General features: G+C 35.6%; 2 protein-coding genes across 3 annotated transcripts in view; both read left to right on the top strand.

Moving 5' to 3' along the window:
* Positions 1-25,184, top strand: part of LOC140754277 (uncharacterized) — a 182,520-nt gene that overhangs the window by 122,008 nt on the left and 35,328 nt on the right. Inside the window, exons 1-3 of one of the 2 annotated variants that reach the window (XM_073089249.1) lie at positions 13,743-13,821; positions 13,980-14,007; positions 21,600-21,656. The gene's annotated coding sequence lies outside the window, so the exon portion shown is untranslated. Of the gene's footprint in view, positions 1-13,742; positions 13,822-13,979; positions 14,008-21,599; positions 21,657-25,184 lie in introns of those variants that run through there. The other variant, XM_073089248.1, reaches the window with a different exon arrangement.
* The window catches only part of LOC140754561 (uncharacterized), a 43,094-nt gene that overhangs the window by 10,654 nt on the left and 7,256 nt on the right, over positions 1-25,184 (top strand). Inside the window, exon 3 of the mRNA XM_073089604.1 lies at positions 21,600-21,656. Within this exon, the coding sequence (XP_072945705.1) occupies positions 21,600-21,656 (57 nt within the window). The remainder of the gene's footprint in view (positions 1-21,599; positions 21,657-25,184) is intronic.

Here is a 25,184-nt window from a genome sequence, read left to right as displayed (position 1 = left end):
TGTACATTTTAGACTTTATAACTTTAGATGTATAGTTTGTAAGGAAGATTTTATTAATGTACAACTGTAGATAAACCTGAATAAATAAAAAAAAAAAAAAAAAAAAAAAAAAAAAAAAAAAAAAAAAAAAAACATGTATATTACTTACAAAATTAAGTTCCATTTAATTTGAATTTGAATTTGAATATGATTTGAATATTCTTAGAGTCTGGAATATTATTCTTTAATAAATTCATTGGGATTCTAATGTGATTTTTATTTTACTTTTTATTTAATATTTTAATTTATTCTTTCCATTTTTATTCGGTTCTAACTTGATTGACGATTTTAAATTATTTGATTTTAATTAAAATTTGTAATTTAAATGTAATGTTTAAGATACGGGCAAAATCTTTAACATAATTCCTCGGACTATTTTGAACAAATTTATTAAGAATTAAAGTTTAAAATATTCCGCAAAATTTTATAATTTTAAAACAGCAAAAAATATAATAATGATTAAATTTTGCTAATGATAAAATTGAGCCATTAAAATATCTTGCTTTTATTTCTTCGTTTTTACTGAGCTACACGAGTTTCTAACTAATTAATGACAAAATTGAGTTACTAAAATATCTAGTTTTTATTTCTCAGTCTTTACTATGTACACGAGTTTACAACTTACTTTCATATAAACTGTATACATAAACTTACTAACCGTTCTAGCAGTAATGTTACTTTTAGCGTCGACGATTGGCTCAATATTGCCATAGTGTTGGCGACTTGCTGCATTTGGTCGCAGTTCCGAAAAATCGCAGTTTGGAAAAGTCTCCCTCCACGCTAGGTGATACCTGAGAAGCGATCGTAACTCAGTCTCAGTTCAAATCTCGTTTATGTGCAAAAGAGTCGAGAAAACTTCAACAGCGTGATTCAGCAACCTGTTACGCCATCTCATTATTTCCAATCTTAAAATGTTACGTTTATTTTCCGAAAAACAGCTAAATCACCAAAACTAAAAGTATAATGTAAGCTGAGGCTTAAAATAACCCGTAATTGCCTTAATAAGCCAGCTATATTTCAATTTACGTTATAAATAATTCATAAAAAGCTGAATCAATACTTACCTAGCCTCTGTATGGGTAGAGCTCTTAAAATTCGTTGAGAAATTCATTAAAATGCAATCAATACAGTTATCATTAAGTTTGTTATTACATCGGGTTTAGTTAACAGATAATGCATATTCATTGAATATATTTTCATATTTTGTTAACACTGATTTTTATGAATTACTGTTATGTAGGTTTTATGTACTAAGTTGTAAAGCAGTGGCCTCTGCTGCTTCTGTATGTAAATCTAAATATAATTATGTAAATTAATTAGGAGTAGATTATTCTCGAAATAAAGTAGGAGACGAGCATAAAGTTAACCTTAACGGTAACTGGCAGGCCTATAGTTAAGACTTTCTTTCGAGATAGGTTGAAATGTTTGACACCAAAAACCCTCTATCCTAACTATTATGGATAATTATGGTCAATTGCCTAAGGTTTAGGGGGATTGACATCTTTCTCCCCCACTTATGTCCTAACTGCCTATGATAATTATAGTCGAGTGCCTAAAATATATTTGCATGGCGGATTGACCCTCTCTCACCCTACTTATGTTATGGTAATTGGTCACTATAGCCCGTTAATAATGATTATTTACCACAAGACCCCAAATTTGATTAGAACCTACCTTAAGTGACCCACATATGAATTTGTCTTACTGACTCTATTGGAACGCCTCATGTAAGTGTCTCTGCCATTGCCAAATTTTTAAATCAGTACACCGCAGCGCTTAACACTGTGGTTATAAAGCAGAAATACGCGTGGATGTAAGAGATTACATCCACTACTTCGACTACTGGGATCCACTGGGAGTGGATCCCAGTAGTGGAACTACAATGTTTTTTGTTATCTAAAGTTTATTATCTAACTTTACTATTTCTACAACTACGATCTTGATAACTTTCCGCATTTGATTTACGTAATATTCCACCACTTTTCAGAACTTATAAAATAAAATTATACGCATATTTATAAAGTAGGCATATAATAAATTCAATTAAAAAATGAGTTATTGTTTATTTTATGACTTAGCATAAAAATTGTGTGTTATATTATTTTAATGATGTACAATCACAAGAATTTACGATCTTTCACGATTAGCAATAAAACACTTATGATTTAAACCATAGTTTATATTTAAACATATAAAAATTACTTACAGTATGCAGAGGTATTTATGAATTGTCTGCGTAAAACTGCTAGTCCATAGCTATATGCTGCGTGTCGCCATAGCTAATTGTAACCTGCTCGCAACAACTTCAGAACGGACTAGCAGTTTGGCGCGGACCTAACTTAGTTTACATGGCTGGCAAGTTGGCACCATGTGTATTGTGTACTCGTATCTTTGGCTGAGCACAAGAAGGATTGAGGAGGAGAGGTGGATTATAAAGACTACGAGTATTTTTATGGTATTTTAATAAAAGAGACATTAAAAAATAAAAATTAATAACGAGTATGACCTCCTCTTGCAGCGATTACGGCATGTAATCGTCTTGGCATGCTTCCCACCAGGCTTTTGATGGTGTCCTGTGGAATGTGTTCCCACTCAGTCGAGATTACACGTTTAAGCTCTCTGATGTTTTGTGGAGGTGGTTGGACAGATCGTACTCGCCTTTTTAGGAGGTCCCAAACATGCTCAATGGGGTTAAGGTCGGGGCTCCGCGCTGGCCAATCCAAACGACGAATACCGACCTCTTGCATATAAGCATCTACGTCGCCAGAACGGTGGGCCCGAGCATTATCGTCCATGTAAATGGCATCTTCACCAATTACAGTCAGTGCGGGTTGTGCATTTTGAGAAAGGATTTCTGTTATGTACCTATGCGCATTTAGTGAGCCATTTTCTATGAATACTATCTCGGTACGATAGTTGGAAGTTACGCCCGCCCAAAACATAACGGACCCTCCACCATAAGGGGTGATTTCTTCAAAACACACATCGGCATAGCGTTCCCCTGGTCTTCGTAACACTCGCCGACGTCGGTCCTCACCATGCAGACAAATTCGAGCCTCATCGGAGAAGAGTACGCTACTCCAGTTACCTGGTGTCCAAGATAGGCAATTTCTAGCGAACCTCAACCGCGCAATCCGGTGCTCACGGAGTAACTTGGGGGCCCGCGCTGGTCGTCGACTACGTATATCAGCAGCTAAAAGTCTTCTCCTCACAGTCCATAGGCTAACTTGTGCTCCTCGTACCTCTTCAAGGTTTCTTTTGAGGTCTATGTAACTGCATTTGCGGTTCCTCAGCGCCTGAGTCACTAAAAAGCGATCGTCTCGCGGCTGTGTGCAACGTTTTCTCCCAGAACCTTGCCTTCTCTGAACGGAACCTGTCTCTTGGTATCGAGTCCAGGTTCTTTGTACGGTTGAACGACTCACGTTTAACCGCTGTGAGACGTAACATTGGCTACACCCCTCTTCCAGCAGCGCTATAATTTTACTAGCTCTCATTGCTTTTTCTGCCATTACGATAGACACAAAGATATCTGTTTTAAGTCACAATAAGGCAGAATTATGCGATAAACATAAATTGTTGTACTAAAAATAACGAAAAGTTACTTTTAGTTGCTTGATAACCTTTTAACCGCAAACCCGCGAAAAGTGTCACAAAATGAAAAAGGGATTAATAATTTAAAAAACAAAAGTTTTGAATTTGGAATGAACTTTTTTTCATACCCAGACTCTTTATTAAGTGCCAGTAACATAGTTTGGCTATTAAAACCTCTGAAGAACTAAATTATTACCAATAATGTTAAAAAATCAAACCCGCCCGTTTTTTTTGCAAAGGAGTGTATATATCTTTTTTTTTTTTTTTTTTTTTTTTTTTTTTTTTTTTTTTTTTTTTTTTTTTTTTTTTTTTTTTATCGAGGGGGAAACCTTCAAAAGGTACCCGACAACGTGGGAGCGACGCCGAGTTATGTGGGATTTTTACCGCACTAAAACCCCCCCGGTGGCCGTCCTCTGCGCTGCGTTGAGGGCTCCGGGATCTCCAAAGGAACGCAACCGGAGTCCTCTAAGCGCGTTGCCCCGTCGGGCTCCGCCCAGGTGAGCTTGACGCTCGCCACACCATCTGGTGTATACGACGGTATGCGACCACACATACCGTCGTCCTTCCCGGGGCCGCTGGCCGGGCGGTTCGAGCTCCCACTCTTGCCGCCCGCAACCCCGGAAGCCCCCTTTTAGTCGCCTCTTACGACAGGCAGGAGATACCGTAGCCCTATTCTAGTCCCGGAAGGATTATATATATCTAGATACTTAGTAATTCCACCACCTAATTCAGACTTATGGCAGTATTATTCAGTGCTGATTATGTTCTTTTAATGTTGTTCAAAAATAAGATAAATTCGAATCGTAAGCACTTAGTGTTCAGGAGCATCACCGCGCCTCTGACCGAGTTCAGATAAGGTCCCGACATCAATTGGAAGATTCATGGGCGGTAATCCGCGTATACTACTTTTTATACTAGAGTAGCAGACGAGCATGCAGTCCACCTGATGGTAAATGGTTACTGCCGTCTATTGACATCTGTAATTAATCTGAGACAAGATTAGAATCCTACCCCTGAGGCCTCAGCTGGAACGCCTCTGGCGGTGGTGCCGCCGGGTCGAACCACTGAAAGTTACCACCTTTGCAAAAGACTATAAACTACTACTACTACAAAAAGCCTGTTTTCGCTTGTCTTTAACTAATTCAATGGCACATATAAAATTTTAAAACACAAAATTTTATAGTTTCTTATAAATTCTGTTAGGACATTAAAATTTTTGAATTTATCTTTAGCGGTACATTTAAAGAGCGTTAAAATCGTATTCGCTCGTGATTTAAAGCTTCATTACGAGCTTTTTGAGCGTTTTACTGATTTTAATGGTTTTTGGGAATTGAACGAGGAATTAAGATTTTATTTGTCTCATTTAAATTTATATTTTAATAAAATATTACAGGTATAAATTACATTACATCAATCGTTATATACTGTTGCTTCACTCTTAAAATTAAACTGTATTGCACTTTTCCTTAAAGTATTTTGTTTCTTTTTTCTTATTTAGAGGCATGGTATCCCTTTAAAGTGAAACACAACAGTGCTTTTATAACGCAGAAATCAGTGTGACAGTGGTCCCTTAAGAGTCGAACTACAGACGGTTGTACCACCTTCAAATATTAACTATTGTAATTACTATAACATAATTACTTTACCATATCATATTATTTTTCACTATATTATCCTTAAAATCAGATCAAAATAGTGCAACACTACTATTACATGACAGAATCAAGTAGTACAATTTCGAAGTATAAATCGTAGAGATTTTATTACCATTTAAATAATCCATAGTGACGTAGAGTCTATCGAACTCTACATAGAGAGTTTGAAAATCCTTATATACACTTTATAGACTCTACATCATGTTTACGACGCTACTTACAAAGATTCGTTTCACTTTCTATCTTTGCTACGATTCGTAATAAGGTCTTTCACATGTATTTTCTCGCCAATATATTTTTGCTTGACAAATTTAAATAAATGTATGCTTTATTGCTTTTTTGTATGTAAAAAATTAATATTTATGTTACTAAATTAATATCCCATATTTTATTATTTTATTAATAAAATAGTAAGGCGTTGTTATAAGCGTGAAAAATGTGTCTTTTTTCGTTATATTTTCGAAGTTATGCTTCTTTGGGTGCGATGGAAGTAAATTTTAATGTAGCAATGTATGTATATTAAGCAAATGTAGTTTACTTTTTTATATTTTTAATTCGAGCTTTAGATGGTCAAAGAAGTTTAACTTCTGTTATGTACATTGAGTTGCTTATGATATCTTTTCTCTATAGATCTATTTCTATCTTTTTTACATTCTACAACTCGTAACATATCTGAATTCGTATTTTACTACATACGTATGTGGGAGAATGCTTCATTTCATATATAAATATTCCGTTTTTAAAATCACATGATATTAATTTCGAACTACCGCTCCGTATTAACAATTGGCTACCTGTATCATGGTATAAAAAAGGGGCGCGCAACTGTCAACAGATCAGAAGTTGTCCAATAGTGGGCACGGCACGGTGGTGCTCTGAACTGTTTGGTGTTTTGCTTGGGTGTTATTGTTACTATGGTGGCATTAACGCTTATTCATTTAATTATTTTAACTATATTTTTATAAATATTGGTTAAATTAGTTGAATCGAAATACCATTGTAGATCTACCTACCGGCGCGCCCACACGTATTCTATTTGAAGTTGCCGACAGCAACTACTTACCATCAGATGAACTGCATGCCTACTTCTTTTATAAAATACCAGTAATCCCAATAAAACTATAGTCCTTCTTCTTGATTCGCTAATTAATTAAAGTATTGGCGTTGTATTTTAATCGGTAATTATTTGAACAAGGTTTTAATTAAAATCTTTGTACTGCCGCCGATTGAGGCTTGATCCTCGCATTAACGAGAATCCCTGTTTACGGTAAAATTGTGCTAAAGATTAACGCACATAGAAAATAGTTTAAAAGATTTACGTTGTGCTATAAATATTTAACGTACAATTTTTAACGCTTTTTATTTTAACGTATTATTTTTAAACTTTTTCATTTGAAATAGAAATTAATAATAATAAAAATGAATATTTATATTAAGTCACTTATGTCATTAAAATACGAATTACGAAAGGATTGTTTTGGAAATCATTACTTAGGGAAAATTGTTGCCTCTTATATGTAAGTTAGCTGACATCAACCTCCTTACACCGGAACGCAAGAACTGTCTCAAATTAGTTCTGCCTGCCTGCCTTACTAGTTCTATCTTTCAAGTACCACCTTTTTTGTTTACGTGGGGAAACCTTCAAAAGGCACCCGGTGTAATGGGATCGACGCAGGGTTATCTGGGATTCTTACCGCACTAACCCCCCGGTGGCCGACCTCCGCGCTGCGTAGAGGGCTCCTAGAGTACCTACTATGAGTGTAGAGAGCTTCATTTTATCCGACTGCGGAAGGTAATGGTGACGGGAATATGTATGTATCTATGTCTAATTATTCTACCATATTTTGAACTGTTTGAGTTTATTGTTTACTAGCTGACCTGGCAAACGTTGTACCGCCTCAAAATCTATTTATGAAATATATTTTATATAAAATATAGCCTATGTTACTCGTAGATAATGTAGATTTCGAATGGTGAAAGAATTTTTAAAATCGGTCCAGTAGTTTTTGAGCCTATTCATTACAACCAAACAAACGAACAAAGTTTTCCTAATGTTAGTGTAGATATAATAATTCTCTATTTCATATAATATCGTAATATAGTTTAACGTTTTATATACGCTGAACCTATTACTCTAAAATAGTATTCAGTAAACAGACACAGTAGGTTAAATTCATCTTACAGTAAGCAAAGCATTCAATGTATCAAGATCAAAGGCGCCGACGATTCTAAATCAACAGGATGAAATTGTAATCCATTGGAACCTACTTAAAAACCAAGATGGTCGTCCATCTGAAAATACCATCCAAATGAGGCTATTTGTACAACAATAAGGTTTTTTCGTGTGAGCTAACTTGGGGCGTAATGCGATTTATGGATTGTGAATTGCATTCGGAAAACGAATATATTTTGTATGCAATGAACCGTTTAATTTTAAATATAAGTACATTGTTTTAGAAAGGCGTTGTACGGGAGAGATACTTAGCATCATCAACCCATTACTGTCCCACTGTTGGGCACGGGTCTCCCCTCAGAATGAGAAGGTTTTGGCCATAGTCCACCGCGCTGGCCAATATTGGTAGACAAAAAAAGTTAAAAGATAAAGTAGGTAAAAAAAAAGGTATGTGAACCTTTTAAATTTTTTTAAGATTTCTCAGATATGCAGGTTTCCTCACGATGTTTTCCTTCACCGTACGTACATAATTTTGAAAACTCAGGCGTGCCTGGGATTTGAACCTCGGACCCCGCGATCAAGAGGCTGAGTTTCTTAACCACTGGGTTATCAGTGCTAGATACTTAGCAGTCCAGCTTAAGTTTCGAGGGTAGGTAGGTATCAAATTTCAGATAGATTAAAATAAACCTATCTGAATATTAAAAATAAGATTATTTTTATACCTAAAGATAAAGCAGACGGCATACCTTATAGAAAGAAGATATTCAAGGATGGAAATTTACAATGTTATATGGAATTTAGAATATGAAATTTCTAAAGGACTCGTCAACGCAAAATGTTCCTTTTCCTTTAATTTGTCACATAATATTACTTCCCAGAATTTTATCCGTATAAATGACACTATCAAATAGTGGAATAATATAGAGCGTGTCATTTATTTCAAAATGAACTTGTTCGATTCCCGGCTAAGGAAAAAGATATTTTAAAAAACTAACGATGCAGTTTTAGTTTTTCAGCATTTTTCGATAATCCTTATGGTTTCGGATTTGGCCCTGAAGGCCTATTTCAAAAATTCATTCGGTATAAAATTTCAAAAATATTTAAAAGTAGTTTTCCATGCTCAACCGAATAGTAACAAAATCGTGAAAAGTTACGAAATACGAGTTTTTCCCTATCATAAGTTTGGCGAATAATCGTTATATTCGAGGCCTGAAACCTATATCGAAGGTATTGCAGTAGGCCTCCATGAATAATTATCCGCCGACATCAGGCTTATGCCTTATTCATGCGATACCTATCGACAGCGGCGAGATGAAGCGATAAGGCTGCAGCGCTAAGTTGGCACTAATCGACCCACTCGATTGATCTTTGGTATTCGATCGTAAAATATTATTATACGTAAATGTGACAGGTTGTGTTTTAATTGAAGGAGAAACGAACTGTCCATTATTTCCCATAATTTTATACGAGCTCTCCACAATATACCTAAAATTTAATTTGGTCAATATAGAGAACATAAATGAAAGTAAAAGTATATCACCGGGAAGGTACTTTTCTCACAGATAAAGAGGTTTTATTTATTTATAAGAAGGATTCTGTGTAGCAATATTCAAAGATTTCATTAATATACCTATTACTTGCACTTAAATAATAACTACATTTTTGTGGAAACATTTAATTTGTTCGCAATATTTTTTTGAAAGACGGAAAAAAATGATCCTTTAATTCGGAAAATAATTAGAGGATTCCGCTCCTAAGTTGAGGGTATCCAGACCTCTTAATCCGGCTCTGAATAGTTTAAGCTTAAGTTAAACAGATATTAATCTTAATATTTCTAGGCCTGAAACCTTCATCGAAGGTATTGCAGTAGGCCTCCATGAATAATTATCCGCCGACATCAGGCTTATGCCTTATTCATGCGATACCTATCGACAGCGGCGAGATGAAGCGATAAGGCTGCAGCGCTAAGTTGGCACTAATCGACCCACTCGATTGATCTTTGGTATTCGATCGTAAAATATTATTATACGTAAATGTGACAGGTTGTGTTTTAATTGAAGGAGAAACGAACTGTCCATTATTTCCCATAATTTTATACGAGCTCTCCACAATATACCTAAAATTTAATTTGGTCAATATAGAGAACATAAATGAAAGTAAAAGTATATCACCGGGAAGGTACTTTTCTCACAGATAAAGAGGTTTTATTTATTTATAAGAAGGATTCTGTGTAGCAATATTCAAAGATTTCATTAATATACCTATTACTTGCACTTAAATAATAACTACATTTTTGTGGAAACATTTAATTTGTTCGCAATATTTTTTTGAAAGACGGAAAAAAATGATCCTTTAATTCGGAAAATAATTAGAGGATTCCGCTCCTTAGTTGAGGGTATCCAGACCTCTTAATCCGGCTCTGAATAGTTTAAGCTTAAGTTAAACAGATATTAATCTTAATATTTCTAGGCCTGAAACCTTCATCGAAGGTATTGCAGTAGGCCTCCATGAATAATTATCCGCCGACATCAGGCTTATGCCTTATTCATGCGATACCTATCGACAGCGGCGAGATGAGGCGATAAGGCTGCAGCGCTAAGTTGGCACTAATCGACCCACTTGATTGATCTTTGGTATTCGATCGTAAAATATTATTATACGTAAATGTGACAGGTTGTTTTTTAATTGGACAAAACGAGCTTTTGGTAAGTCACCGTACATAAAGCTGTAACTAAATTTAACTAAACGCAGTGGAGATAAGTCTTCAAGTCGACCACAGACCACATAGACACACAGGCGCTTTCAACACTCACAGTCTCACAGTAGGATTCCCTATGTCGAGGGTACCATGGACACACACAAATACATAAATGTTCAGACCCTGAACAGATATCCTAAGTTTTAATTCAGATGTTGGTTTGGCCGGAGATCGAACCCGGAGGCTTTGCGTGTGAGACCGGTATGATGACCACTACGCCACGCGAGTCGACAGGTGCACTGTTACTTTGAAAAATAACCCTTAATAGGATAAAATTCTATTTCTTACCTACCCTTTGCGCTGTATCTCTGAAAGGGCTGTATCTCTTAAACTTGTATTAGGTAATACAAAAATAGAAGATAAAAACGATGAATATTCATTAATACAAGGATTATTAAGACAGAAAATCCCTGAAAGGAATGTATTTTCCAATATTTTTGCCTATATTCAAAACAAGTATACAGAAATGCCTCAAATTTGACGCGATTTACTACTAATTATTGTAAAGTTACAAATAAATACCAGTCAAGCGTGAGTCGGGATTGCGTAAAAAATGTCAAACTGTTATCTTCGCTCACTGCGGGGCCCCGCTCTCGCTTGGCCGATTTTTTATTAATGTGTCACTACAGTGCCGCAATGCGCTTTTCGACTGCGATGATGAATGACAATGTTGTAATGGTATTGATCACGATATCTTGTAGCCATTGTAGGTACATAAGTAAGGGAAAAGCAGTGATAGCCTAGTGATTAAGGCATTCCTCTTGATCGAGGGGTCCGAGGTTCAAATCCCAGGCATGCTCCTCAGATTTTTCAGTTATGTGCGTATTACTAATTAATTATCCCTTGCCTAAACGGTGAAGGAAAACATCGTCAGGAAACCTGCATAGCTGAGAAATCTTAAAAAAAAAGATTTTAAAGGCATGTGAAGTCTACCAATTTGCACTTGGCTAGCGCGGTGGCCCTAAATTTTCTCTTTCTGAGAGACATGTGCCCAGCAGTGGGACAGTAGAGGGTTGACGACAATTAAAAATCTAATGAATATTCTAAAAGCAAAAACTGCCTAACACTGTCCCAGGGTCATTAAGACCCATATCACTATTTAAAATCGCATTTTAATATACTGCCGCAATGCGCTTTCGGATTCCACAACACAATGTAGTCATTGTGACCATCACGACATCTATTGGTAATTACTAAAAAATAGTTCAAGTACGAGTTGAACAGACCACGGAGGGTTCCGTACCATTAACTTTAATATTTTTAATTTTTAGTTATGTAAAGTTTGTTAGAATTGAATAATAGAAATGCATGTATTTTGAAAATTTCAACTGTATTCAGATTATGATTTAATAGTATGAAAAATGCGAAAAATAACAGTTTAGGGCCGAGCCCTCATACATAAAACAGATATTTTTCGCCTTTATTTTCAACTCTTTTATTTTTTATTATTGTTATAATGACCATGACAATACACAATCTGTATGTATGTATGTATGTATTAGTTTTAAGTATCTATCTTTCACGGTTTAGGTGATAGAAACTTGTGCCAGGCGGGTACATAGACAGCGGAGGTGGGTAATAAAGTTCGGTTTTAACCCTTTGGTTACGGAACCCTAAAACCATACAATGACATATCGGACTCCATATTCAATTACTCGGAAAACTGAATATTCAGGGAATGTAGCCGTAATAACATACTTGCAACATGAAAAATTAGTTACTTTGTTGGTTTTCAAAAGCTTATCAGAAATCGATGAAAATGCTATTATAAAAAGTATGTCATGATATCTATGTGACCTACACGTGTTTTATTAATGGATGCAACAAAGTAAACGTAAATTTTGATATTGATAAAAGGCCACAGGCCACAAGAAAACGAACATGCGATCCACCTGATGTTAAGGCTACTGCCCATGAACATTTATAATCAACCCCAGATAAGATTATATTCCTCCCGCAGATCAACCACTTACGCCGCTACCTCTGAGGCCTAAACTCGATCGCCTCGAAAAAATATGTCTTAAGGGACCTCAAATAACACAGGAATCCTCTTTGAAGTCAAACATGCTTGGGATAAGCGTTGGCTTTCTGATTGCCCGAACGTTGGCTAGCAGAGAATGCTTACAGCATTAAGTCTGTCTTTGCTTATATACAACAATATAAGGTTCAGTAAGAAACAAATAAATAATCGAATACTGACTGAGATACTTTTGACTTAAAAACACAGTTTACACTTATAAAAGCAGGTGCGGTGGTATAACTACCGTTTTCAGGTGTTCGTAAGGTGGTAGAGCCCTTTGTGGTTCGACTCCGGTGGCACCACCGCCACACCTATTTCTACCTAATAACAGTAGTGTAAGACGCTGCTGTGTTCCGGTTTGGAGGGTGTGGTAAGGGAGACGGACTTTTCCGAGGCGTTCCAGCTTAGTCCTCAGGGGTAGCGGTGGGTATCTGTGGCATACTTCAGGTAGGAATATCTAATCCTATCTGGAGTTGATTACAGATGTCGTTGGGCGGCAGTAGTCACTTACCATTAGGTGGACTGTATGCTCGTATGCTACTCGTAAAGTACAAAAGGTTCTACTCGTGTCAGATATTTGCATTATGCATTATTTGTGTTTCATCTTGTTTAAATAGTTTGGTAAGACGGACGTATTTATATATAGTGTTAATTCAGTCCCATTTAAGAAAAAAATAGTACTCAGATACACAAATGGTTATGTTATCTTGTGTTGGGATTTAATGAGCATAAAAAAATACTTAACTACCGATGAATCATCCTGCGCCCTTAACCAAATCTAGACGATAATATTTTTGCTAAGTCGAAATACTTATCAATAGAAAGTAGAGATGAATCCAAGACCTTAAAAACCTTATATAAATTGATCAAATATTTAATATATAAATTAATAGTTTATTAAGGAGGTTAACTATAAAACTTGCAATTACTAAATAAGGTTTACGACAACTAAAACGACCAAAGCATCTACACTTATAATATCCATACTAATTTCCTTGCTTTTGTTTGTAGAATAATATTTACTTCATAGAATCGTCAACCCTATAATTTATAGCACTCAAGAATAATTTTTATAAAAAGGAAAATCGGTAGAATATACTCCATTTATCATGTACACTGAGTAAATAATCCGCCCATTAATTTCCTACAATAAAAAAGCAATCTACACAACTTATTTTGATTTAGAAAAAACCGAAAAGTCGTATTCTGGAAAGTGCGTACAATGGTTCGATCCGTACAATTGTAATCAATCATTCCGTTCTCTACATAATTAATACCTCACCATTACAATCACACGCCACCCTATAGCAATTTATCTACTTTACCATGAATACAGGCACACTAGCGTTCTTATCAGTCCATCATTGAAATGGGGTACGCGAAATAATCAATATTTTTCTGCCCCACCCCTCAATACGCATGCGTGGTGTTCAACCCCTGGTGGTGGTGGTACGACCTTATGGGTTGGAGAACCCCAAGAGTTCACCCAACAGACCATTCCCGTGCAGCGAGCCGGCCGAGCTGGTCTTGGACGACATGGCCTTCAGAAACCACTGCAGCCTGCGCTGGACTCACAAACCTCCATGTAAGTAACTCTTACTCTACACTTTGACACAGTCTTAATACTACGAGTACTAATTAAGGGTGCCTTCCCCGAAGCCGAATTTATTTTTGGACGATTGCGTCACCAAAAGGAGTGTTTAATTTTCGAATATCAAACTAATATGCCCGTTACTTCCACAGAAACCCAAGATGGCGATGGCGGAATACGGTAAGACGGCATCGAGATTTTTAAGAAAACGCTTTTTTGTTATTTTTTTCTATTAAGTTACTTAAATGCAATGCTGTAATAATTAAAGCATACATAGAAAAGTGTAAAGTATACCGGGACGTATACTAACATTTCTATGTACATAAGACTTGAATAAACATGCTTCGTAAACTCACACGCTATTTGTTTATGCCTCACCTATCCATATTACACCATTAAGACGGAGTTTCACGACCACGACGTGTCGACTTTATTTTTATAACTTTATAACGGTCGATATGATTCATGTTTTATTTTTATACGGATGAGTCACGTTGGTTTCAACTTAGTTTTGTGTTTTAAATATTTCGTGCATATTATATATGGTTTTTTTAGACTTATTTTCGGAAAAATGTGAATTCAGCTGACCACGCCTTACTATTTTATGTTTGTTATTTTAATAGGGACATTTATTACCTTTACTAGGGTGGATACCCTTTTGTGAAATTTATTTAGGATAATAGCCCTGGGGTGACCTTTATCGATTCTCTTGGGGCTGCTTCGATACAATAATAGTAGAATGTCATTCTTTTGAATATAGAGCAGAATTTTATTGCACTCGCAACCTTTAAATAAATTTGATAACTGATTCTATTAAATTATGCCATTATGCCAAATTTATATAGATTTGCATCAATAAAACAAATATATTGCGGACTGGATATTCGATAGCGATTTTACTTATAATTTTTTATTGTATTTTTGTTTTGAAAAAAATAAATATACAAATCGTAAGTTGAAAATAATATACAAATCGCCGTAACGAAACGGCACCTTAACATCATAATCTTATTTATTTTCGTGTCGTGGAAACTTGATAGAAGTGAGCGGAACTATTCTCATATTTTCATAAACTTTGTCGACATTTGATAGCGATCAGTAATTTAATTTAATGTCAAATAGAATTTCATACCGATATAGAGTGAGATACGGTGAATTAGACTCAAAGGTATTTCGTAAAATGTAGGACTGTCAGTTTGAAAACACATGCTTTAGGTAATTAGACAGGCATGCTGGTAGATAACGTTGACTGGACACTAATACCCTTGGATATGTATAATCCACTTTATATGTACTCGTAACTCGATAAATATTTGTCAAAATCTCATTATTAAATCAAAAGGAAGCAGATATCTTATTATTAAATCAAAGTGAATCTTAGATGCGTTGTTTCCCAAAAGACTAGATTTTGAAACGTGGTAGAACCTATCTTGTTTCGACTCCGGATCCACTAACGTCTTGCTTTATTTCTGCGTACTAAGTGCTATTTTTGGTATTTCGTAAGGGAGATATACGAGGTAAAACTAAATAAAACACATTCCATTATATTAATATTTAACTTTACAAAAACAACTAACCGGTACGAATTTACTATAGTTAAAACTATAAGCGTCTTGTTCATTTTCTCTTCCAAAAAAGTTTGTAATAACTACCACTATTTTAACTATTACCAACAGTTACTCATAAAAGTACCGTTAAACAAATTTACCGATACCACAAAATAATTGAAAACCACTTTTTCTAAACGCTCATAAATGTAGCTTACGTAACAATGTAGCTATTTATGGCGGTGTGGCGTGGGCCGGCGCGTGCCACGGTATATTGATAGCTACAATTTATAGCCACTTAGCTACAGAGCCTCCTACATATCACTGGATCGAAAATCTGTCTTGTTAGCTATTGATTGACATGTTAGCTTGATATGTGTCACTTTATTTATTTACTACAGACGAAGTAAAAATGGAATCCGAATATTCGTAATTCAAGACTAACTAAGAGTTTACTAACAAGTGATGTAGTTCGCATGTGAAATAAATCCAAAATTTCTAGTAATTTCGATTATCTGCCTTCCATATTTTATAAATGTTTAAATATTGTATTCAAAAAGTTTGAAAAGAAAAAAACACTATACAAGGATATAATAAAATGAAGGAGCCTTTTAACTACAAATTTAACGCAATGTTTTTCAATTTCGATTTATTTTTGTTAAATGATAACATTTAGGAGTCTATTTTGTTTCTACGTCTATATCACAAACTTACCTATTAAATTATTATCCACTAATTGTTTATAATAATACAGTTTTTTGTCATTGATATAAGTTTTTGCGGTAATTTTAAACTGCATAGTGTTAGCTGGTTTCATGTGTCTAAGTAATAAATCATATTTGTACAACTTATTTACTTAGCAACACTTTGTTTTTGTAGACCTATGTAAAATATTAAGCCAAATACAGACAAAATAAGCTTTAATAGTTAAGGTAACATAGAGTAAAATGAGCCTGATAAAGAAATAGGTAGAAGGTACAGGTTTTCAGTAGGTATAAGTATACTTGAAGAGAATAATACGGAAAGCGGTTCAACCAATTTTAAAGTCTAAATTTCACGAAGAGGTACCTCTCTGCCGATGTAAATTGTATTATTTCTAGATAAATGAATAAAAAATCAAAATCAATCTTTTTATTTTATCTAAAACTACGTCACATAAAAGATGCTTAAGTTACTTAAACAAATGTTTTGAAAATTTTAATTAACTAAGCAACAATGTAGTTGTTTAAGAATATTCCACATACGTTAATAAATCGTATCTTAAAACATGAGTTCCATTAATATTTTTCTGAATCGTTTATAAGGTAGTTCAGAGTACCTTAACCTACATCTTAATTCGTTAGGGTAATGCAACATCGTAAGCGAGTAGCGATTATGCGATAAAAAAGTTAATTCGAATATCACTTTTCTTTTTACTAAAACCTTTTGGACTAGTTTAGGCCATAGCCTTCCCCGCTAGGCCAAGTGCCGATTGAAGTTCACACACCTTTGAAAAAGTTTTTTTTTAATTCGCTCCATAGATAGTATATATATCTCACCGCCTTGTAATTGAAGGAAGCCATTAAATGGCTTAAACATCTGACAAATGTGTCAGCTATTTAATGGCTGTCATGGTAATTTACGCGGAACAATGCAGACATGTGCAGTTAAGTGGTGCAAAAACACGAAATCGAAGAGAAAGTGCGGAGAAATATCGTTTCATTCGTAAATGATCTAAAAACTACATTTTTTAATATTTTTCAAACACAATAATAGATAACTGTGACAATTTCAGTTGTCAAAACTGGTTATATTTTCTTGTTAGGAGTGAGTAATCTTTAATAGATTTCGCTCTTAGATATACAAATTTCCTCTCGATGTTTTTCTTTACCTTAAAAGCACGTGATATCTGGAGGCACGGCAGTGCCTCCGCCAAGTAGAGCCAAAAAAGCGGCACAGTCGTACCGCCATTCTTTTCTCGAAGCAATTCGGCCCATTTTTGACCCCCGTAACTTCGTAGTATATTAAGCTAGAAGGCTGAATTTTCAGGAACCAAGCAAGCATTGTATAGACACTATATATTTCAATTTAAATTTTAAAACGCAGATGCGTAGCTGGCCGTTAATTAGTTTAGTCATCAAGCTAACTTTAAATCATCGTTTATCGCTTCCTCGCTCGTAATCAAACCATGCTAAAACAGATACATTATTAATATTAAAACCCCGTCTACATACGAATGATAAATCAGTGTCCACCTAGTTTGTCAAATGCCTTGATAATGTTTCGTTATCTATATCTTGTCCCAGATTGAAAATAATATGACGGTATCAAATAAATTGGAGTAACTGTTACGTAACTTGTAAATCAAGTTCACGAAAGATTGAAATAAGTTTAATATTTGGTTTTTAGCTTTTGGTATAAAAATATCTTTATGAGATAGAAGAAGCCAACAAGCAGGGTATGTAATAGTAAATAGTTATTCTTAGTGAAAATGGGAAGGAAAGGATACGAGTTCTATATGTATATCGGTCGGTTGACACTCTTGAGGATTAAGTTAGAATGCCCTAAAAGTGTCTCTCCCTTACCACAACGATCAAACCATGAACTTTTACGTTTTGACAAATATGACTGTTTTGGTATTTGTTTACGTACAATACAATTTCCAATCAGCGCCCCTAGCGGATTATAACAGAACTTAGAATTGGTACAACAACTCTGAACACTGCTGCTATTAGGCAAAAATAGGTGTAACAATAAAGCCCCCGGAGTCAAAAATCTGAATTCTAATTCTTACGTCCACAACTTTACTTTAACATAGTGAATGGAGTATACTCAATACATAAGTATCAATATCAGTAGTATCAAAAATATCATAAGTAATATTTGTCATATTGTTCTTAATTTCTTTGTCAAAATCAAAATTTCATAATATTTCTATAAACTAAATCGATTTTAATTTGGATACAAAGTAATTAACAATAGTGTTGACGCCTTACAACGCAGTAGTAAACTGTACATTTATAATTAGTGTCGACCGTTTAAGATCGTGACGAGATAACGTTACAAATTGACTTTCATCATAAATCTATGGCGGCCCTGACACCAATGTATATAAATATTATATTTCTCTAAAACAACGCTGTTAACTGCTGTGTTTGGCGCTGAGCCCGACGGGGCACAGCGCTAAGAGGACTCCGGTTGCGTTTCGTTCGGAGATCCCGGAGTCCTCTACGCATCGCCGAGGACGGCCACCGGGGGGGTTTTAGTGCGGTAAGAGTCCCACATAACCCTGTGTCGCACCCACGGCATCGGGTACCTTTTGAAGGTTTCCCCTTCGTGAACAAAAAAAAAAAGCTGTGTTTTGGCTTGGATTTGGTAAGGGAGGTATACTTTTCCGATGCGTTCCTGCGTTCCTCAAGGGTAGAAACTCATCAGTGGCGATCGCATGTAGGTATCTTAGGTTGATAACAGATATTCATGGGTGTTTTTTTTATTGTTGCCCATATGCGATGAACCCTTACAATATCCACAGAAAGAGAGTACTTGTAATTGTTTATGAATTCTTAATTATTAAAACCAATAAAATGTAAATAGAGTTAATAAGTATATCATGGATTTAGAAAGTGAGATTTTCTTCTTCAAAATGCCTAATCAATAGCTCATCAAATACCAACAAACACACGTGAATAATATCATCAAATAACAAGAGTTTTTCCTAACACAAAACATATACAGTTTCTTAGTGCAAAAGATTTCAACGGGATGCATAGCAAAATTTATTTTATATTTTCGTACATTATTTTTTATAAATTTGTATCGTTTTAAAAATATATTTTTTGTATTCCTTTTTAATTTATTTTTACCTACTTTTATTAGTATCCTATTAATCGAAAGTAAAGGTTTCCACGTACTTGTAGTCGAAACTTTTATAGTAAAATACGTAATAGCAAGGTGCATATAACCCAAAATTACTCCGATAAATATATTTACCAATACATATAAACTATACAAGGTAATAACCAAGTAAACTGTATGTCAATCCAACTGGAATGGTTTACGGTGACAGCAATCCATAAATAAGTCCTACCGACTATTTGAATATCTTTAGGCACTTGTTCCAGTGCCAGCGAATAAGCGATAAAATACTATTTACTCTAATTATGACTTAAGATTTGATTGGTGGCTTGGATTCTAGTAATATCTTAATTTGTGCCTATTCTGCGTCTGCAGAACCTACACACAGGTCTATCGATATAGTGTTCTGTATTGTGTAAAGAATTGTAAGATATATGTTATTATGTTAAAAATATATATTACATATTAAGTTATATTATTATTTTAACAGGCAATTCTAGAAAATTACGCGCAGGGTACTTGATATTAAAACAATTATTAAAAAAAACAAACAATACCTTATTTCTGTATTTTTTTTAAATAGGTATAAATCATGTTTTATTTAAAAAAAAATTAGGCTTATATAACACAACCAACCTTCCAAAAGATTTTATTGTTATTCGATTAAAAATAAAGACACAATATATCGCATAACTTTTCACAGAAGACCTCTCTCTTCATTATTATTTTAAAGATACACGGGCTTTTGCCCGCGGCTTCGCTCGCGTTACGAAGTAGTATTTTCATCCCCTATTTTATGCCCTTGGGGGTAGAATTAATAAAAATCCTTTCTTAGCGAATGCCTACCTCATTATATCTACCTGCATACCAAATTTCAGCCCGATCCGTCCAGTGGTTTGGGCTGTGCGTTGATAGATCACTATGTCAGTCAGTCACCTTTGAGTTATATATATTTAGATAGATCGTTTCTCGTTGGTAATGGAACACGGCAGTTAAATATCAGATCTTTACTCCCTTCACTTGTATTGGTTCAAGCGGAGTATCAATCTCGGATATTCCAATTACAAATGTCAACCAATCAGATGTATTGAAATGACTTAATTAGTCATATTTCTAGTCACGATGTCTTCTTACGATGAAATGTATGAGAACATAGTCGGAATATTACTAGAAGTGTCATTATTTTTATTTTTTATGCCTTTTTTATAATATGGGAGTAGCAGACGAGCATGCAGTCCACCTGATGGTAAGTGGCTACTGCCGCCCATGGACATCTGAAATCAACCCCAGATACGACTAGATATGATACCTGATACCTTAGGTCGGCCACAGATGCGCCGCTACCTCTGAGGAGTAAGCTCTGATGGACTGAGCAACGCCTCGGAAAAGTATATTACCACACCCTTCAAACCAGAACACAACAGCGCTTAACACTGCTATTATAAGGCAGTAATAGGTGTGGGGGTGGTGCCGCCGGAGTCAAACCACAAAGGATTCTACCACCTTATTATTATTTATTTTTATCAACACTAATATTATAAAGAGGAAATCTTTGTTTGTTTGTTTGGTTGTAATGAATAGGCTCAAAAACTACTGGACCAATTTTAATAATTCTTTCACCATTCGAAAACTACATTATCTACGAGTAATATACGCTATATATTTACCAAATATATGTGAAACCATTTATCAAATATATGTGAAATATATTTGATAAATGGTTTTTTGCCGGGTCAGCTAGTGTTATATAAGTAGCATTCAGTCTAGCTGATGGTAAGCGGCTACTATCGCCCATTAATATCTATAATCAATCCCTGATATAATCAGTCCTACTTTAAGACAGATAGGTTGCTATTCCTTGCTTTTTTCACAACCATTCTTAAGTTGTAAGGGTAGTATAATATTTCTTGTCCTTAATATATTTTTATTATTGTTCTATTTTTAGATTTTAAATTCGGGAAAGAAATAAAAACATTATTTCTAGAAGCAGGACTTACTTGCACAGTAATTACAGTTTATCGAAATATTGCTAACTAGACTGTTCTATAATTGTATATCTGTATATTGCAAAAAATGTTGCAATTGTTACGTATCAGAGTTCCAAAGCGCGATAAGCACTTCACAAGATACTTTCAAATAATGTGTTAGGGTCCTGGGACTTAAATGAGAGAGTGGACTGTATTTTGCTGGTTTAATAGGCCGCTTAATTACATTAGGGTTTCCCGGTGGATACAATATTTAAAAAGAAATCGTTCGTGGCCGACGGAGGTCGCAAGCGTGAGTAGTGTTCGGCTCGTACCACCACCGCACCGCCCGCGCGTCTCCTCCCGTATGTGTTACGTAGGAATCTTAACATAATGTGTATTCTAAAATGCGCTTCTTTGTTTACAGATAAATCACGAAGAAGAATTCCAGAATGATCCTCTAAATCCTGCTACTGGTGATAAGGTAAGTTAAAATTGACTCTACATTAAACTTGATTCACACAAACCAATCAGCCCATAAATGTTAATAGTTCGATGTATTCGTGCCTATGTTGGTAGAAGCTTACTTGTTATCATTCCGATCAGTTACCCAGTGGGACAGTAATGGCCTCATATTGCATAATTATTATACATTTTAAAATGAAGCGCGATTATCCACAGCGACTTTATCGATTTAAATCACAAAAATAATGATACAGTTGAAGTTCTGTCACGTCCCTTCTCTACTTGTCTACTAAATGCAATGTACTGAATGAAATAGTCGCGCGTTGGTTGCGTTACAGTTGCTATGCTGTAGCGTAACACATTGCATTAACTAATGTCGCCCCAAAACAGTCGCGCGTTAGTAGCTGCAAACCAGTAACAGTCTACTGGTTGATTCGTAACCTCTCAGGTCCGAAGTTCGAATCGCATGCGCGCACCTTTAATTTTAAGTTATGTGCGTAGAAATTAATTATCATTTGCTTTAACGGTGATGGAAAACATCGCAAGATAACCTGCATACCAAAGAGATATCTAAATATATATAACTCAAAGGTGACTGACTTACATAGTGATCTATCGACGCACAGCCCAAACCACTGGACGGATCGGGCTGAAATTTCGAAGCCGCGGGCAAAAGCCAACCAATTCTCGGTCATCATAGTGGACTATGGCCTAATCTTTCTATTCTGAGAGACCCGTGCCCAGCAGTGGGAATATGGATTGATGAATGATGATGAATCGCTGCAAAATCGCGTTAAAACATACGATAAATATTTCATCTGTTAAAATTATACTTCAAAGTAGCGTGGATTTTCCAAAGCAGCTGTGAAATAACTCGAACGGTGTAATTAAGAAAATAATCACGTTTACGTGTAAATATTTGCTGCCCCCATTTCCACAGCGTTTATGAGCTAAGTAACAAAATGTTAACATGCTTCGCTAATACTAATATTGCGAGAATTCTATTTTTAACTTCATATACTCTTTAGTCCGATTATCTCTATTAACAGAATGTTAAAGTCACCGAATATAATACATTTTTTTCACTGTTCAATAAATGTCGGGAAAACTTCCAGAAATTTGTTTACGTTCGAGTCCGGGGGTCTGTATATGAGACCTATATTCAGTACCAATTTATTAATCCAGAGGAAATTGTTTCTGTAAACAGTGTCGGTTTTTTCGAAACTAAAATTTAGAAACCATTACATTGTTGTTAGAAATTTAGCCTCTTAAATTGGGGTCCGAATCCTAGGTTACTATTTTTTTTATATACGTATTAGAAATCATTTATGTTTAAAGGAGACGAAAAACATTGTGACGAAAGTGACACGCCTAAGAAGTTTCATACAAGGCTAAAGTATGGGTATGTGTCTCCTTTTTTTTCTCGAGGGGGAAAACTTCAAAAGGTACCCGGTGCCGTGGGAGCGACACGGGGTTATATGGGACTTTTATTGCACTAACCCCCCCGGTGGCCGTCCTCGGCGCTACGTAGAGGACTCCGGGATTTCCAAAGGAACGCGTTCGGAGTCCTTTCAGCGCACTGCCCCGTCGGGCTCTGCCCAGGTTTGTTTGTATCACTACACCGTCTGGTGTACACGACGGAATGCGACCACACATACCGCCGTCCTTCCCGGGGTCGCTAGCCGGGCGGTTCGCGCTTCCACTCTTGCCGCCCGCAACCCCGAAAGCCAATTTTAGTTGCCTCTTACAACAAGCAGGGGATACCGCAGCCCTATTCTGGTTCCGGAACTACAGGGACAATGGATATGTGTGTCCTAATCTCCTCTTAGCATTAGAGGGGTTTAGGCTCTAGTCAATGCTGCGCAAATGCGAATCGATAGATTTTAAACATCTTTGACATTTTTAAGGAACTCTCAGTGTATTTACTTGCGATGTTTTCACCATTACAGCAAGTGTAATTAAATTTCGTGTACATACCTTTTCTTTGCTAAGCGACGTACGCAGTGGGAGAGTAATAGTTGATGACTACATAACTTTGAAAAACCAGACGTATGTACACAAATGTAGAACTTAGCGGTGCAAGCCAAAATTCATACAGCTGTTACTTTATATACAGTGTTGTTGATATACATCTTATACACATACATAATAATGTTGTCGGTGGTCAAGATCAGAACAACCGGGCGTGGGGCAGTCGCTACAAAAACTGGACCCACTGCACGATCCATATACACAGGGTGCTTAAATATATGTTTTATTTTTAGACAGTATTTAACGTAAAACAATATCACGGTCACTTAAGCCGTGTGCGAATTGTGGAATGAACTTCCTTCCAAAGTATTCCCTGGGTGATGATATGGGGCTCTTCAAGAAAGATGCAAAAAGAACTTCTCCAAAGCTGGCGATACCTTGGCGACATCTCTGGTGTTGCAAATGTCTAAAGGCGACGTTGACTTTCCATCAGGTAGCACGTCTGCTTTATTGTTAGGTTCCACTTACAATCTGTGTTTGGAATTTTTTTAACATAAAGTCATCATTACGTTTAATCTCTGGTTTTATTTATAAAGATATTTTAATGAATATCTAGTGCAAAGTTGAGTTAATGTTAATTTTAGTTACTTAGGTACTCGTACTATTAGAATTGCCTTTTAAAACCTTCATTATTAGTAAAATATTTTGGTTGCTCTAAAATTTCAAAATATTACAAAAATAAATAAAAGTGAAGACATCTTCGTAAGCATTCTTCATTCTTAACATTAGATTTAATTTCTTTTAGTATATAAAAAATCAGGTTTTTTTTTATTGGAAATTGTAAAAGAACATGCTGTATACATGTAGTTGATTGAGAGGTCGTCATGTATCGGCCGTTCCCCGATAGGTATCATTCATCACCCGCTCTATCTAGTACAATGTAACACGTTAAAACAAGAGACCTTACAAGTTGGATTGATATGAACAAACATTACCTGTACCTAGTATAATTACACAAACATATATACGAGCCCGTTAAAGTTTCACACCATTTGACCGATCGACATATATGTTGTTTTAAGGATTTTTATGTATTATTTACTTTCAACGGTCATATTATAGTCGCTTACTTAACTTTTTTAGTAAAATTGGAATAGTAAATGAGCTTAGCTTATCAGGTCGGGAGCCTGATAGTAAGTCATGGCTCCCGACCATGGACATTTGAAACCAACTCCATATAGAATACTACTTAAAGCCGATTATAGATTCGTTGTAACTCTTGATACCAAGATAATCGTCTCATATGCAAGTCAACCGGTATCCACACCCTTCAACCAAAACGAAGAGCTGCTTCACGCTAGGAATGGATGTGGCGGTCTTCGCTCCATTCCCATCCAAAAACATTAAAAAAGATACGTTAATATTATACCTAGTATAAGGTAAGGAAATCATCGTGAGGAAACCTGTATACCTGAGAAATCTTTAACAAAAAAAGTTTGCAAAGGTAAGTCTACCAATACTAGGCCATCGCGGTAGACTACGGCTTAATCCTTCTCATTCTGAGGAGGTCCGTGCG

Source organism: Epargyreus clarus, unplaced genomic scaffold (assembly GCF_041222505.1).
Source record: "Epargyreus clarus isolate Ecla_fem2 unplaced genomic scaffold, WU_Ecla_fem_2.2 ptg000029l, whole genome shotgun sequence".
Classification (NCBI taxonomy): domain Eukaryota; kingdom Metazoa; phylum Arthropoda; class Insecta; order Lepidoptera; family Hesperiidae; genus Epargyreus; species Epargyreus clarus.
This window is presented reverse-complemented; position numbering and strand designations above follow the sequence as displayed.